Consider the following 15,731-nt stretch of genomic DNA (forward strand, 5'->3'; position numbering starts at 1 on the left):
TGTATACATCACACACAGTGTGTTTGCTGATTTGTTTAAGCAACATTTCTTTTTAATGAAGACATTTATTTATAGATACAAGTCTTCAACATTAATAATAAAATATGTTGCCTAAACAACAAAACACTTATTTTTGAAGGATCATGTGACACTGAAGACTGGGGTAATGATGCTGAAAATTCAGTTTTACCATCACAGGAATAAATCGCATTTTAAATAAACTTTTCCATTGTAATATATTTTAATATTGTAAAATAGTATTACAACTTGTTTTTACTGTTTTTTTTCTCTCTCCATATAATAAATACAGCTTTGGTGAGCATAAACCACTTCTTTAATAACTTTTTTTTTTAATCATACCAATCACAAACTTTTGAAATTCCTACCACTTTCTTTGATCTCCAAGTTGTGGACCAAAGTCAGGGAAAAAAAAAAGACGAGTTAAAAAAGATAAAAAAAAAAAAACAGATGCAATACATATTTTTAGATCATTTTGTAGCTGTATTAGATCTCTGCTATGAACACCATGATGCTTCTGATCACAAATAAGGACAACAGCGTTTCTTTATTTTCTCTTTACAAGAATCCTATAAATAAGCTCACATGTAAAAGACAACATAATGAGAGAGAGCCCAGAAAACCCTCACACCCAACCATAGCTTTAAATAGCAGGAATCAGACTGCAACACAATGGCTGGTTAAATATGGACCAGAAAAAAAGACTGCATGCACCATCACAACCTTTCTCCTCTTCAAATAAAATATCATTGCATTTCTGCATCTATGCATTTTGCCTTCCGACTGAGACAGACTTCTTTAACGAGTCTTGACGAAGACTTCCTTCTCAACTGTGAAATTATGCAACAAGATTTAAAAACACAAGTGTTGTGTGATGTCATTAGCTGTCTCTGTAACTGGACAATCAGTGGACTCTCAAACAGCGCAAACATCCAGCTGGGTTTTACAAAACATTTTGAAGAATAATTTCAGTTATTAGTATCAGCATCCTTAAGGAATCCACACACATCGTAATAAACCAAACCATTCTAACATTAGCAGGTCATAGGTAATGTAACTTTTAGCAACAAAAATGGTTAAGACAAGCATACAGTGAATGGGATAGTGTGCCAAAATTATTGTCATTATTATTGCTCATTATTATATTAATGAGCCAAAATGAAGTGAAGCCATTTTGACCTAAAAGCATCCTTTTAGGTCTGTTTGACAGCATCAGGAACAATATACGAGATACAAACTGAGCTCAATGGAGACTGCCTCATGATTTTGTTTTGCTCTGACCCTATATATGTACACCAGTCTCACTGGCCTGTGAGACCAACCCAGAAGCCCAATATGATCACTGTGACTGTACAATTGCAGCTATTGAATTGATGGTTGCATTTACAACAGCATTTGCAACAGCATTTGCAACAACAGGAACATCTCTGGCCACTCTCTGGATGGGTGGAATATTGGGTCCTTCCAAAGTATCCAGAATACCTGCAAATAGAAAAACACAACAATGACAAAATGGCAATGTAAGGCCTGTAAAGACCGAGACATTGACAAACCAAGCCAACGTCAAAGAACTAGTGCTGATTGTGTTGTCGCCTCACGTCGGCTGATCAAAAAAACCTGCGCTTGAACAGGCCACAAAGACTACAAAGCATGTGCGTTCTGTGCTGTAAGGAAATATCTTTCTTACGGTCCTTGCACACCAACTGAAATTTTCCTATGCGTTTTTTTGTATTCGTCATTCAGTGGCTCTGAATTGTCAAAACACCTCCCAACAAGCTTGCTATGGATGCGAAAAACGCAGAAAATCGAACTCCATCCGATTTTGTTTATGATGGACGAAAATTTTGGAGGCAGTAGGGGCTTTCGCACCGGGTAGTTCTGGGAACTAACCACCAGGGTGGTCCCCCGATAACTAATGGTTCCCTTAGGAACATTTTCCTGGTTGCATTCGCACTAGGGGTGGGCAAAAAAATCGATTCACATATGAATCGCGATTCAAACTTTACCGATTCAAAATCGATTCATAGAATTCCAAAAATCGATTCTTTTTTTTTTTTTTTTTTTTTTTTTTTTTTTACTGAAATATATATTTTTTGGTATTGTCCTGAAATGAGTCTAGCTTGCCATTCCCATAGATGGCGCAGCATCGAATTCACACTTGCACTACGCCTGCACACTCTTGTCATAGCCTAAAGAAGAAGTGCAGCAGAAGCGGAGCAGAAGGAAGGCTGGCTGGCTGGCTGGCTGTGTGGCGTGTCTGTTTTTATTTCGGCTCCCATTAACAGGTTAGAGCTTGCACACAGCCTGCGTGACACACGCGTCTCAGGTGTGGCCCGAGTCGTGCGGAAAACGCGTGCATGAAATAGAACCGACGCCTATTTTTCTCGCGACACGCAAGCGTGTTGGAAGCGTTTCCAGGCAAAATAGAATGTTTATGTCATTTTGACACGAATATTCATATTAATAAATGACATTTTGATGTTTGAAAGTCTAGGTTTTGACATAAATGCAGATATAATGTAGGCTTATTGTATTTTTTTTTATCGATTTTCAAAAATTGCACCTGTCAATACAGAACGAAATATTCTGTAGCCTATTTTGCCGTCAATAGCCTACTCCTTAAACTACATTTAGCAGTATTGTTTGTTTGATCTGACTACATCACTTTAAAGCTAAATGTAAAAAAATAAAAAATATTTAAGTTTTAATTTAAACTTGAATTAAATGTATTTGAAAGCTGGCCAAAGCTTGGCACTTTGCACTGTTTAGTTGCAAAAGTTTTTATGAAGACAAAGTAATATCAAACTTCATTTAATTTGTTATTTCTTTTCTTTTAAATTGTATGTCTACTGCAATCACACAGGAAAAAGTCAACTATATTTACATACTGGGAATCGTTTTTTGAATCGAGAATCGTTTTTGAATCGAAAATCGATTTTGAATCGAATCTTGAGACTAAAAATCGGTATCGAATCGAATCGTGAAATTTTCTGAATCGTGCACCCCTAATTCGCACCGGCAGTAGGGAACTCTGAAGTGACGTAAGCCTTTATTTTGTCAGCGCTGAGAACACCAGCCAGAGCCTGAGCACACAGTGCTCGCATTCTCCATGTCCATTATTTTACGATCTGTCTAACAGTCCTGTCTAATACGTTATTAGATAGAACTGTTATGCATAGAAAGTAGACAGTAATGAAAGGTTATTAGCATATGCCGTGTGGTTGATGTCTAGTGTTGCTAGCTGAACAGAAATACATGATCATGTTTTGCTTAGTCACCTCAAAGTTGTGTTGGATTATGAACTATGAACAATTTAACTATGTTTTTTGACATGGCAAAAAACGGGTACTTCCGCCAATAGATCTAGGAACTATGAAAAGGTTCCTCCGGTGCGAAAGCCCCTAGTGTCTAAAGTAGATTGAAAAAACGTGAGGTCGTATTTATTTTTTAATGTGCAAAAAGTTCAGAGGAGAATTTCAGACTCCGAGTGCAAGGACCTTAAATCAGCAGGTACCAATAGTCTATATTCGTCATTCAAAAAGAAAAACGAAACTAGGACTGCGGATTAACAAACCGAACAAAGCAAGAGGACCTTCTAGCTCCACTTATTACGCCCAAATTACAACCAGAGAGAGGGAGCTGGACTACACGCTTCCCCATGACATTAGTTTGTTCTTAAATTTCACTTGAAGTATATCAGGTACTTAACCTGTCTTCAAATTTTCCTGTCACTTACTAATGACGGAAAATATTCGGTTAACACGACCTCTGGTCTGTGCCGTCTTGACCTCTTTTCTCGCTTTCATCACTTCCGCTTTTATTCTCATGCAATGACTGAGCTAATCTGGGGTGTGTTTCCCAAAAGCATCGTTAGCCAAGTATGGTTGCAAATTCCGTCATTATTAGCATAGTTCAACGAGTCGGTGTTTCCCGAAAACATAGTTCTAACAAAACTGTCGCAAACAGCATCGCAAATTTCTGTGGTCTCAACGACAGTTCTCGCGCTGTGGTTACAAGCAGATTTTCTTGTTTGCATGAGATGGACTCAATAAATCCTTATCTTGAGCAAAATAAGCAAGCTGACATTCAGTGCAAACTGTCTCTTTTATTTAGAATACATACAGATGTAATTTACGTCTTTTAGTTTGTCAAGAGATTTAAAGCGTAGTTTTAGTCCGCATGTCGTAAGAACGAGCCCATGAATGAATCTGGAAATAAAGCAAAATAACTGAGAACAATGAGAAACAGTCCTCAGATGTCATGTCTGTAATTTATAGCATAACATCTAGCATTAATTCAATCTCAAACAGATTCATTAAAAGAAGTTATTACTCCACCATGTGCGTGACATCATTAACCAACGTGGTTGAATGACCAATTTGCGACAATACGGATTCAGGAAACAGTTGTGACTAGCTAGTTGATTTCTTCAAAGATGCATTGTGCTATGGTAGTGAAGCGGCGAGTTGCGTCGTCGTACGGGAAACGCACCCTAGAGCGCTCTCTCAACTGTGATTCAACATGCTGAAACACAACATGTCGCCACCGATGTGTGGAACAGTGTGGAAAATGTGCCATTTTACATTTATTTCTTATTATTTTAACTTTTTTTTTTTACTGTTAACAGTTTTTCAGGGTATTAAATATATATATTAAACAAAATACATTCATTTTTAGCTTAATCGCCCAGCTCTACTTGCTCTCGGACTCATGTCTTACCTTCAACCATCTTATGGTAAGCAAAGTGCAGGTAGAGCAGAAAGAGCATGTGAAGAGCAGCCAGTGTGCCACACAGTATGAGGCGAGGAGTCTGACCAACAGCTCGAGAGATGAGCACAGCCACCTGAGAGGAGGACACGAACGCAAGGAATGTGAATACACATCTTACAGTGATGCATGATTTTGGCCCTTGTTCATTTTGCTTTACCATGCGTAGAGTAGAGAGTCCTCCAATCACCAGCCAGAGAATGTAGAAGAGCGAGTGGAAGTGGACATTGTATGTGATGAAAAGGACCACACAGTGGCCAAAGAGACCATAACCCTGAAAACAAAGATAATAAGACACACTTTATCACAGTGTGAATTGGGCACATTATACACTCTCTCCAGGGGTAATGTGAGCTACTTACTAGCAAAGACAACATCTGCAGCATGGTAATCTGAGCGTTGCACAGGTAAGCAAGGAAATAGATGAAGGAAGACACTCCTAGCCAGTATCCAAAACAGGTTCCAATGGCAGTGCCCATCAGCGTTCCCTCTCTCTGTTTCAACAAACAAACACCAGTCAAGAACGACAGACTTCTGATGAAGAAAGCCTGAGTTTCATTTTGGATTAAATTTCTCACTGACTCCAAATGTATGGAACATTGCTTACGATGACGGTTCCTGATGTCTTCATGCCATGGAGCAGAATAGCCACCAGTGTGAACACCAGCATCATTGGTCCATACAGTTCTCCTGCAACTTTCTGGGTTTAGAAGAAAAAAATAAGTAGCTAATGAAGCAAAAAGAGCTCATAACATCTGCCGTTATAAGTCTGCGCTGTCGTGTCCAGTGAAATGAGTAACACGGTTTCGTCCCACTTTTGGCTTTCCACAATGCTCAAAACTAAATAAAATGTGCTGTGTGACACAGTGACAGCGAGGAAAAGAAATGCAGATATGCAAAATAAAAAAAGTAAATACATTAAAATGAATTAACCCTCTGACAAGAAATAAGTCAGAAAAAAACTATTTTAATTTAAATTGGAATGGTTTACTGAGCCTTTAAACAAACAAACAAGATTTTTTTTTTTTTTTTGAATGTCATATTTCATACTTAAGGCTTTTATGGTGCATATACTATGATATTGGTGAATATAAAGCGTATATTCAAAGAGGGAAAAAAACACCAAAATTTTATTCAGAGGCCCAAACTGAGCAAAAATTTGTAATTTGGTGCATTTACTGATATTTATAATGTCAAAAAGTAAGATGAAATTCTGAGATCTTTATAGCAGTCAAGCAGATGCTTACATAAAGTGTATATAAATATCAGATGTCACTCTATATCTCCCAAAAATGTGTCTTAGCAAGATGATATTTAAAAGCTTTTATGATAAAATTTCTGTCATTTTTATTGTAGGGGGCAAAACATATAATGCAGTGCAATACAATAATGACTGAGAAATGAACAAATAAACTCAAAAGCCGGATGGATCATATTTGATACTCACATTTTAACGTGACTTTTGATGTATGGATAATCAAACTATCAATCTGATGTCAGAACGCAATGTAGTAGATAGTGTGCAACAGGTATTGATCATGTTGATAATTTAGAGGGCTTAGACATTTGCATATCAAACATGATACATTAGACTTTATAGGGTTAATAATTCTTATCAGTACAATTAAACTCGCTTTCTATTGTTTATTGCGCATGGCTAAAATGATTGAATGCCTTACCTGTGGAAAGTTGATCATTCGGACTGGGATCAGGGATTCCACCAACCTGTGTATTAAGCAGTTGGTCATTGAGTCTGAAGCAGTGGTGAAGCTGCAGTAGATACTGTGAAAGCGCTGCTAGAATGCTTGACATGGATCTTACCTGTTTCTGACTTGAATGGGTTCCACATCAAAGTACGGCCGGAGAATGTCAATATTGGCGTAGAGATTAAAAGCTTTTGAGGCCTGTCGCTTTCCTGCTTGCCATACCTGTGTAGATACACGCTATATTAGTAACAATCTTTTCAACAGACAGCTCAACAGAAATCTATAAAGATACGGTTTTTTTCAGTATAAATGATTTACACCTGTTGAATGGAAAAGAGCAGCTCAGACATTCTACCTCATTTCATGCACATGTGACTTAGGCCCTATTTACACCTGGTATTAAGATGTAAGATTAAGTGTTTTGGTCGATCGGATCACAAGTAGACGAGGGAGACACGTTCCCGTTTACACCTGGTGTTTAAATCGGTCTCTTTCATCCACTTTTGACCACTTCTGTCCTGATTTCTTCGAGGGGAGGGTCTATGGGCGGGTAAATCTATAGGCTTTTTCAGATCTTTCAATCTAATGGACACAATAAGCTCATATTTACATATGAACGTGACCGGATATGACGGAAAAACACACGAAGAGCAGGAGCTTTAGTTTCTGCTCTGACAGCCACAAGACCAACCGAACGCTGTGAATGTGTGTTAGAAATCAGGAAATGGTGAGAGAACATTGTGCTTGATATATTTTTTATCTTCAAACCAAACTTGGATCTTCAGCCGATAAAGTTTGACCCCCGTCTGGCTAGTGTGCTTTCCATAATGTTTACTCATTAGGCGGAGAGTAGATATTTTGTGGCTGTTTGAACACATTTGATCACATGAGAGTTTACATTACAAAAACAATCTGGTCGAATGTGTTTTCTACCTCTGGAAGTGGTTGAAAGTGGACAAGCTCAAAACATTTTAGACCCCGTTTACACCTGTATTTAGCATCGTCCACTTGTGATCTGATCGACGAAAACGCATCTTAACACCAGGTGTAAACAGGCCTCACAGGTCAATCAGGTTCCTAGCCCTCCCTCTGGCTCACCTCATCAGCAACCTGTCTGCCCAACTGTCCCTTCAAGCCCTTCATCCCGAGGAACTCTCCATATTCTCCGTTGTCCTCCTCCGTAGCGGCTGCCTCTTCCGTCACCTCCTCCTCCTCCTTCATGCGCTGATGCATCTCCCCCATATCCTCGAAGCTGGAGCCCGAGGTGTCGTCCATATTCTCCATGTCCACCACAGCCGAGCCGCTGCCCTGGGGTCGGTCACGAGAAAGAGAGAAAGTTCTGTCATAAATACAGCCAATTTTCACACTCCAAATAAGTTAGAGAATGTGATGGAGGTGGATTATTTTCCCTTTATTTTTGTATAATTTGCTAAAGTTTTCTGAATACTGCAAATATATAGAAAGTATTAAAGGGTTAGTTCACCCAAAAATGAAAATAATCCCATAATTTACTCACGTTCAAGCCATCCTATGCGTTTATGACTTTCTTCTTTCAGCCAAACACAATCAGAATTATATAAAAAAAATCCTGGCTCTATAATCAGAGTGAATGGAACTAGATTTAACATTAACTATTAATAAATTGCACTTCTACAGCATTTAATCTTTGTTAATGTTAATTTCACCATTTACAAGTAGCCTACATTATTGAAATCAAATGTTGTATTTGTTAACATTAGTTAATGCACTGTGAAGTAACATGAACAAACAATGAACAGTTGTATATATATATATATAACTAAGATTAACAAAGATGAATAAATACAGTAACACATGTATTGCTCATGGTTAGTTCATATTAGTTAGCCTAATACATTAACTAATGTTAATAAATCAAACCATATTGTAAAGTGTTACAAACAAATTATTTACTCAGAACACAATGAAAATGTAAGTGTGCTTTAGTAAGAGTGGTAAGCAAGACTTTAACCTTAATAAACTATAGTATTATCAGGTTATTTATATGACAATGTGTAGAAAAATTACAAAAAAATAATTTAGTTTAGACCGGAGTGAGGTGAAACCAGAAAAAAAGTGCAAAGCAAGTTGTTATCTAGCTACTAATCTTATTCATTGTATATAGTAGAAATTTAGACTATTAGTTAGCCTAAAATTAACTTTTTAATGCTACTTTTTGATATTAATATGAATGTAAACCAAAATAATGATCAGGTCTAGCAAAGAAGGATTTTATCTTACAAAGCTGGGTGGGCAAATGATTGTGGATGCAATAATAATGTTTTTGGACATGGTACAGTGGTAAAACCATGGTTATTTGTACATATGACAAGCTAGCATGTTTCTGAGCATGTAACATGGTAATAACAATAAAATGGCGCTCATTTATCTCCTCCACTTATACTAACATATGTACATAATTGTTTACATCAGAGTTTCGCTTACTGTATCTCAAGAAGCTTTGAATAGTACACAAATGTGCATGAATATGGTAATTAGTGAGCAAGATCCAATAGAAATAAAGATAGTACCACCACAACGGTGTGGTCAGACTAAGCAAACGGCTTGTTTAACAGAAGAATCGAGTGTTTATGTGTATAATGCTGAGTTGAGTTGACGTAAATTACCTGGATAATGTTGTCATCAAAACCACCCCATGGTTCCGTATTCGTGTTTTTGCTTCCTTGTGATGCAGACATTGTTTTGCACTATCACGAATATAAGCAGAAACTTCAGCTGCTAGAACATTAAAACGATACAATCTATAGTTTGGTTCTGGTGCTCATTTTAGTTTGATATTAAAAATGGTTTGTGTGAATTGTTTTGCCAGCTGTACAGCGCTGGGACAGAAATGTAACGTGATGACGACGCAATTTGTGACGCTACTTCCTCTAATCACAGATCTAAACTTCCGGATTGTATCAGACAGACCAGTCTTGGAAGATTTTCATATAAACTTGTATTTAACCACATAAAAAATTTATTACATACGCTCAAAAGCAGAAAACTTCGCCGTTTAATGTCAACATCGGGCAAGCATATCAGTACGTCATGTCAAAATAGAATTATATAAAATAAAAATAAATTTTTAGTTGAAAATAGTTTTTTGTTGAACTTCATTTCTAGGTTTGTTAAAAACAAATTAAACCATATATTATTAGCATCTTTATTATTATACAAGACACCATTGATTCCAAAAGTAATTTTTATTTTAATATATCACATTCATGTGAAGAAATGGGATTAAGCTAAACAAAATTGCAAACAATTTACAATTTATAAAAGAAATTTGGCACTAATTGAGACAATATAAAACAAACAAAAACATAAATAAAACGACTTATGAGACACTGTTACTTTAAATTTTGATTTGTTTTTTACTTAAACGTCCATTCATGCTTGTCACAAGCCTTCTTATACTGTCTATGGTCACAAGTAGTGGATACTACATTAGCATATGTTTCAGTTTATAAAAAAAAAAAATATATATATATATATATATATATATATATATAATATATATATATAGGTAACATATTGGATGATGTATCGTCCTTTACATGCTAAACTCGTATATAATGAAGTTAAAAATGATTAGTAAATGTACAATTTTCTGAAGGGGGCACTGTATCCCGTGTACTCAAAGTGTAGGCTATTAAAATCTCTGAAATTTAGTTTCATCGATTTTATCTAAATGGTTTTCAATGGTCACTGGATGGCAGCATCACATTTGAGAACGCAATCGTAATATCGCGAGGTCATCATGGCCTCTCGCGTCATTATCCGATTCTTCCACTGGCAATTTGTGCACTCCCTGGGGAAATAGTGAATCATTTCTGGAAAAATGTATCCGGTTACCCGGACCACACGTAAATGTACTATACAGTTAACCTAACCCTAACCCTAACCCTACCCAAATAGGTGTGGTCCGGATAACCGTATAGTTCCAATGATTTCTTGATTTCAGACAGAAAGGTCTGCAATATGCGTTCGAGGGATATTTTCAGGCTGTGAACGTGATTCGAAATGAAAGAAAGAAAAAAAAAAACAGGAAAAAAGTAAACTACCGCATCACCTGGACCCAGTTTAAAAAAATTTAATCTGGATCAAATTGATCCGGATTTGGAAATCCCATGTTTTCATACCCAGGATCACCTGATCCATCTTACTTTTATGTCAGTAAAGAAACATTGGATTGGATCACTGTGATCCAAATACCAAATTTCAGGATTACCAAAGCCTTAAATGGAACCAACAGTGTAGCCTACTGGCTTAGCAAAGAACAACAGCTAGGCAAAATACCGGTGGCCACAAATAGCCATTGTTTGTTTTAATTTGAAGAAACTTTAAGAATTTTAAGATACAAAATGCAAATTCATTCAGTAACACTTTACACTAAGGTCCATTAGTTAACAACCCAAGTTAACATGAACTAAGAATGAACAATACTTCTACAGCATTTATTAATCTTAGTTAAATGTTAATTTCAACATTTACTAATACATTATGAAAATCAAGATTTGTATTCATTAACGCAGTGTGAACTAACATGAACAAACAATGAATAGCTGCATTTTTATTAACTAACATTAACAAAGATTAACTAATACAGTAACAAATGTATTGCTTATTGTTAGTTCATGTTGGTTAATACATTATATTCATTCTAATAACTTGTGTGACAGGCGGACAAAAATCAAGGCCACATGAGTTAACTGCAGCACTTCGCTGTCCCTATGTGGTTTCTTCATCAGCCTTTGCCTGAATAATGTGCTGCTGGAAATTAGACAACATGCACACCACAAACCATATCTGGTTTATATTTCCTAACATGGTATTAGGGATCCTACAAGATACAATCTTAAATTTTTTAACTTTGGCTATTGCTCTTTCTACATGCACTCTGTATTTGGCTATTTTCTTTGTCATCTCAACATCTGGGACTGGCATTTGAAGATTTGACTTTGCAAACGGAGGAATGTTTAGATTAAGGCCAAGCTCCTTCACATCTTTCTCAATGAGAAACCCCTTATCCACCATGAGCCCATCACCTTTCTTAAGGTAGCCACACTGAAGAAGACCTTTCAGTAAATCTTTGATTTTGCACTGTCTGAATAAGTCTTGGTCAGAAATGGATCCTGGGTAAAGTGTAGATGCAAACATAATGGAGCCACGAGGATCACAGACTATCAGAGACTTAAGTGTGTTAGTAGAGTTGTATTTAGAGCAAGTCTGACTTTGCACTAACAGTGAGCTGGGTTTCTCTATCTTTATCTCTGTGCAATCCAGAATTGCAAAAGTTGTTGGAAACTCTGATTTGTAGTTGCCTGGCATGTTTTCTGTGATGATGTCCCTGTGTGGCCAAACCATCACATTACCTAGCCAATCATACATGAAGTCAATCCATGAACTAAATAAAGTGCTAACACTTTGCATATCAATTTGAAATTTGAAAGCTAGCTCTTTGAGGTCAAAGTTTTGTCTTAGTCTCATAAGTACAAGTAGAAATTGTTGACGCAAAGGCATATGCTGGATATGCCTGTTTAATTTCTCATATGTCAAGGGGATGTGTGTTTGTGGTACTGTGTCGTTATCTGGTAGTCTGAAAAATCGACACAGTTTGTTAAACTCATCGTAAGTGAACCCAGTGCAGTATCGGAAGTAGTTAGGGACACTGCTGTTATTTATCACCTCGGCTGTTAGTGGGTAAGGAGTCTGACAAGTTCGTATTTTCGCCCTTAGCAAGTCATTTTCTTTTTCTTTTTGAGCAAGAAGAGTCTTCAGTCGTTCCAGTTCCTCCTGTTCTTCTTTCATCTGGGGTTGGTCATCTGTGCACTCTGTAAAAATAAGAATGAAATGATTAGAACTAGTGTTTTATTAACACAGGACATACATAAAATGTAAATAACATTGCAATATTTTTTGTTCTTCTTTCAGATCAGATGAAATGCTATAATGCCATGAAGGTCTCAAGGTCTGAATCTGAGGCACTGGAGAAACAAACCAGACAACAGAGCATCAACAACATCTGGCATTGTGTACGCTCTCCTCGTCTTACTTCATCCAGACTATAAGCAGCTTGCCACCAGCATGCCAAGGAAGAAGACACTGCAAACCTCAGCAATGAAGAGAGGCCTGGAGCTTGAGCCAGTTGCTGCAGCCCAATACACCCCCTCACAAGAAAATAAAGTGTACATGTGTGGCTTTGTCATCAATCCCAACACCCGCCATTTAGGCACATCTCCTGACAGGAAAGTCCTTCATTGTGGCTGCGACAAAAGCTATGGACTTTTAGAAATAAAGTGCCCAGACCAGTACAGCTACAGTTTGTAAATACCCCCAAAAGCACAGTGGTGACACATACAGTCTCAAACGTAATCACGAATACAATTACCAAGTTATGGGACAGATGGGAATAACTGGGATGCCATGGTGTGACTTTTTTGTGAAATGTGACAATGACTACCATCTGGAACGCATTAAATTTGATGCAGAAATGTGGGGGAAAATTAAATCTAAACTAGACTGGTTCTTTTGTTGAGCATTTCCTACCAGCCCTGTGCAGTTAGACATCACTAACAAAAAATAAAACACATACCAATTTTGGTGACCAGAGTGCTCTCCTCTTTAGTGGTATCCTCCATTAATGATTCTGTTGCCATCTCTCCTGTAGTACCCATGTCTTGTAGATCACCCCCGACACTGTTAATATAATTTATACACATTTGATATTTCCAAAATAATATGCTTAGCAGGCTATATAACATCTGATGTGAATGTAATTTGTAATGTCATATGTATCAAATAAATATTGTAATTATTTGCTTTTTCTTTATATGAATGACCAAAAAAAAAAAGAGAATATAAGAGAAGCACCTGATGTTTTCAGTATTATCCAGCATCCTGTCAACTCGTAGTCTTTTCCTCGCTGGCACTGACTCTGGTCGCAACTTTGGCGGACCGGGACGTCTCGCAGGTTTAACGTCATGTGTCAATGCTGGCAGAGGATCAGGGTGAGCGGGGGTCGGCCGGCCGTCAACGAAGTGCTGGAGTTTGATGACAGAGGAATGGACTTAGTCATCCTAAATTACGTCTTAAGTATCTTAAAAGGAAATTCATACAGTACAGACAAAGGTCAGAAATGTCAGGGAAAACTTCGTTAGGCTCGCTAATGTTTAACTGTTAGCTACCGTAGTTACGTTAAGCTTTTAACAATATACTCCGGTGACGACAAATTGTAAAACATGTTCAAAATAAAACAAAGACTGTGCTACACAGTTAAAAAGGTGCAATAAGTGTCATTGAGTTAACGTTACCTTTGAACACACACAGATGTGTTTGGCTGTGGAAAGGTGCAGTGAGTATAACTGTTAATTGAGTTAACGTTACCTTTGAACACACATAGATGTGTTTGGCTGTGGAATGATTTCTCAGCTTGTCCAAACTCAGTTTCTGGTGAGGCCGTCCACACAAACGTATCCATTTCATACACTTCTCCAGATTTCTGATAGGTTTAGGGAACGGATGAAATTGTACATTGCCCAGCCTTTCTGGGTACCTGCTGTCTGCGTTGCAAGTCCCATACGAGCACCGTTTCACCATTTTCTAAGTTAATCGCCGATGCTAGTCTACTGCGCCTGGTTTGTCGGACTGGTTTGTTTGTCGGACAAAATGGCGGATAGGTACGGGCTGCGATGTTTTTTTTCCCCAGGATGGTAGGGGAAGACTCATGAATAAACATTAGGGAAGTCATCCCTGATTGGTCTTAACCCCAGTGACGGGTAGGTTTAGGGCGGGGTTAGGGGTAGGTCATCAGACCCCCAGTGGCGGGTAGCTTTAGGGGTGGGGTTAGGGGTAGGTCATCAGCCCAATCAGGGATGACTTCCGCAATGAATATTCATGAGTCTTCCCCTACCATCCTGGGGAAAAAAATATCGCGTACGGGGTGGGCACATAATATCGGCGCTATGATTGGTCAGATCGCCTGTCAATCAAACTGTATAGCGGCGGGATAAGTTATCACTTCCTTCTTTGAAAACACCGGAGTTAACAATAACCCTGGTATGTGATTGAACTTATGGATGGAACCAAACCGAATCCTCCTCCAAAGCACAATGGGTTGTAGGCATAGGGTTGTAGGCAATGCTCTGGCTCCCCTCTAGGGAGGCGCACCCCACACTTTGAAAACCCCTGAGTTAAGGCGAGACACGGCAGGCAAAAACATCGTTTTTTTTTCACTGGTCAATTTTGAGATTTTGGGTTATTTGTCTTCAATAACATGTATTCTTTCAGACTTGTGCTGAAAAAAAGCCCAAAATACACATTTAGGTCTTTATTTTACTACACTTTGTCTGTTTGAGTGTGCAGATTTCGCCTAAATTCATCAAAAGTTGGCGTTCTAAATCATCCCGCTGTTCCGCGATCGCTGTCTCTACCCCATCATAAAATACACCGTTGGAAAGCTCTCTCTTTTCTGTACAATGCTGTCGGATCCAAATATGGTCATTTCCTGTCTATCAGCAACCAATCATGCAAGTAAAACAGGCGATTTAACTCGAAATGCGCAATCTCATTGGCTGATGCCAATTTCTGACAACGTGATTCGTCCAGAATCATCACGTGACGCGCTCTGATGTTTCCGCGGTAGTTCAAAATGTCGAAACATATGCGTGTAAAATTCTCTCAGAGAAGCCAAAAACAGTTGTCATTAGCTAGAAGACACAAGGGATTACCAACAAATACAAAAGATTATGAAATGCCATCACATAGTGCATGGGTCTTCACAATTTTTTTCATGAGAGCCGCACTGATAGGACAAAGTCAGTAGGAGAGCCATACGTCGTCCTTTCAGTTTCGGTTCTCAATCGATCAAGTATTTACATGTTCTCTCGATAAACCACCTCTTTTAATCCGATCGAAATTATTTGTAATATAGCTGACACTTTGAGTTTGTAATGGGTTATGTTATAGCCCTACTTATTTTTAAGGTTTTTAAGAAATATCTGTAGTGACTGGCTGCATGATATCGCCGTATTTTTTACAGCCATGCGAGCCACAAATTAAAGCTTACTGGCGGGCCGCACGAGGGTCGCGAGCCGCGCAATGAGAACCCTGACATAGTGTGTCGGTGTCGATGCGTTACGAACAAGCTGTAACATTTTGAACACATCTAAATGTAAGTCAAAAAGACACATTACATTTCAAAGCACTCAAAACCCACAA

At 38.0% G+C, this 15,731-nt stretch overlaps 2 protein-coding genes across 2 annotated transcripts; both read right to left on the bottom strand.

Annotated features, from left to right (window-relative positions):
• Nucleotides 1-546: 546 nt before the first annotated feature.
• Nucleotides 547-9,402, bottom strand: yipf3 (Yip1 domain family, member 3). The gene is made up of 9 exons (XM_079855589.1): nt 9,137-9,402; nt 7,590-7,799; nt 6,607-6,713; nt 6,465-6,510; nt 5,393-5,485; nt 5,148-5,279; nt 4,946-5,059; nt 4,738-4,861; nt 547-1,500 (listed from the first exon to the last, which is right to left on the bottom strand). Exons 1-9 carry the CDS (start codon nt 9,206-9,208, stop codon nt 1,358-1,360), a joined length of 1,041 nt encoding a protein of 346 aa, XP_079711715.1. The 5' UTR covers nt 9,209-9,402; the 3' UTR covers nt 547-1,357.
• A 1,408-nt stretch (nt 9,403-10,810) lies between these two features.
• LOC307149386 (uncharacterized protein) lies at nt 10,811-14,218 on the bottom strand. Its single transcript, XM_079855683.1, has 4 exons — nt 13,899-14,218; nt 13,386-13,555; nt 13,108-13,211; nt 10,811-12,346 (listed from the first exon to the last, which is right to left on the bottom strand). The coding sequence occupies exons 1-4, from the start codon at nt 14,109-14,111 to the stop codon at nt 11,244-11,246; spliced, it is 1,590 nt and encodes a 529-aa protein (XP_079711809.1). The 5' UTR covers nt 14,112-14,218; the 3' UTR covers nt 10,811-11,243.
• Nucleotides 14,219-15,731: the final 1,513 nt, after the last annotated feature.

Source organism: Squalius cephalus, assembly GCF_949319135.1.
Source record: "Squalius cephalus genome assembly, chromosome: 21".
Taxonomy (NCBI): Eukaryota; Metazoa; Chordata; class Actinopteri; order Cypriniformes; family Leuciscidae; genus Squalius; species Squalius cephalus.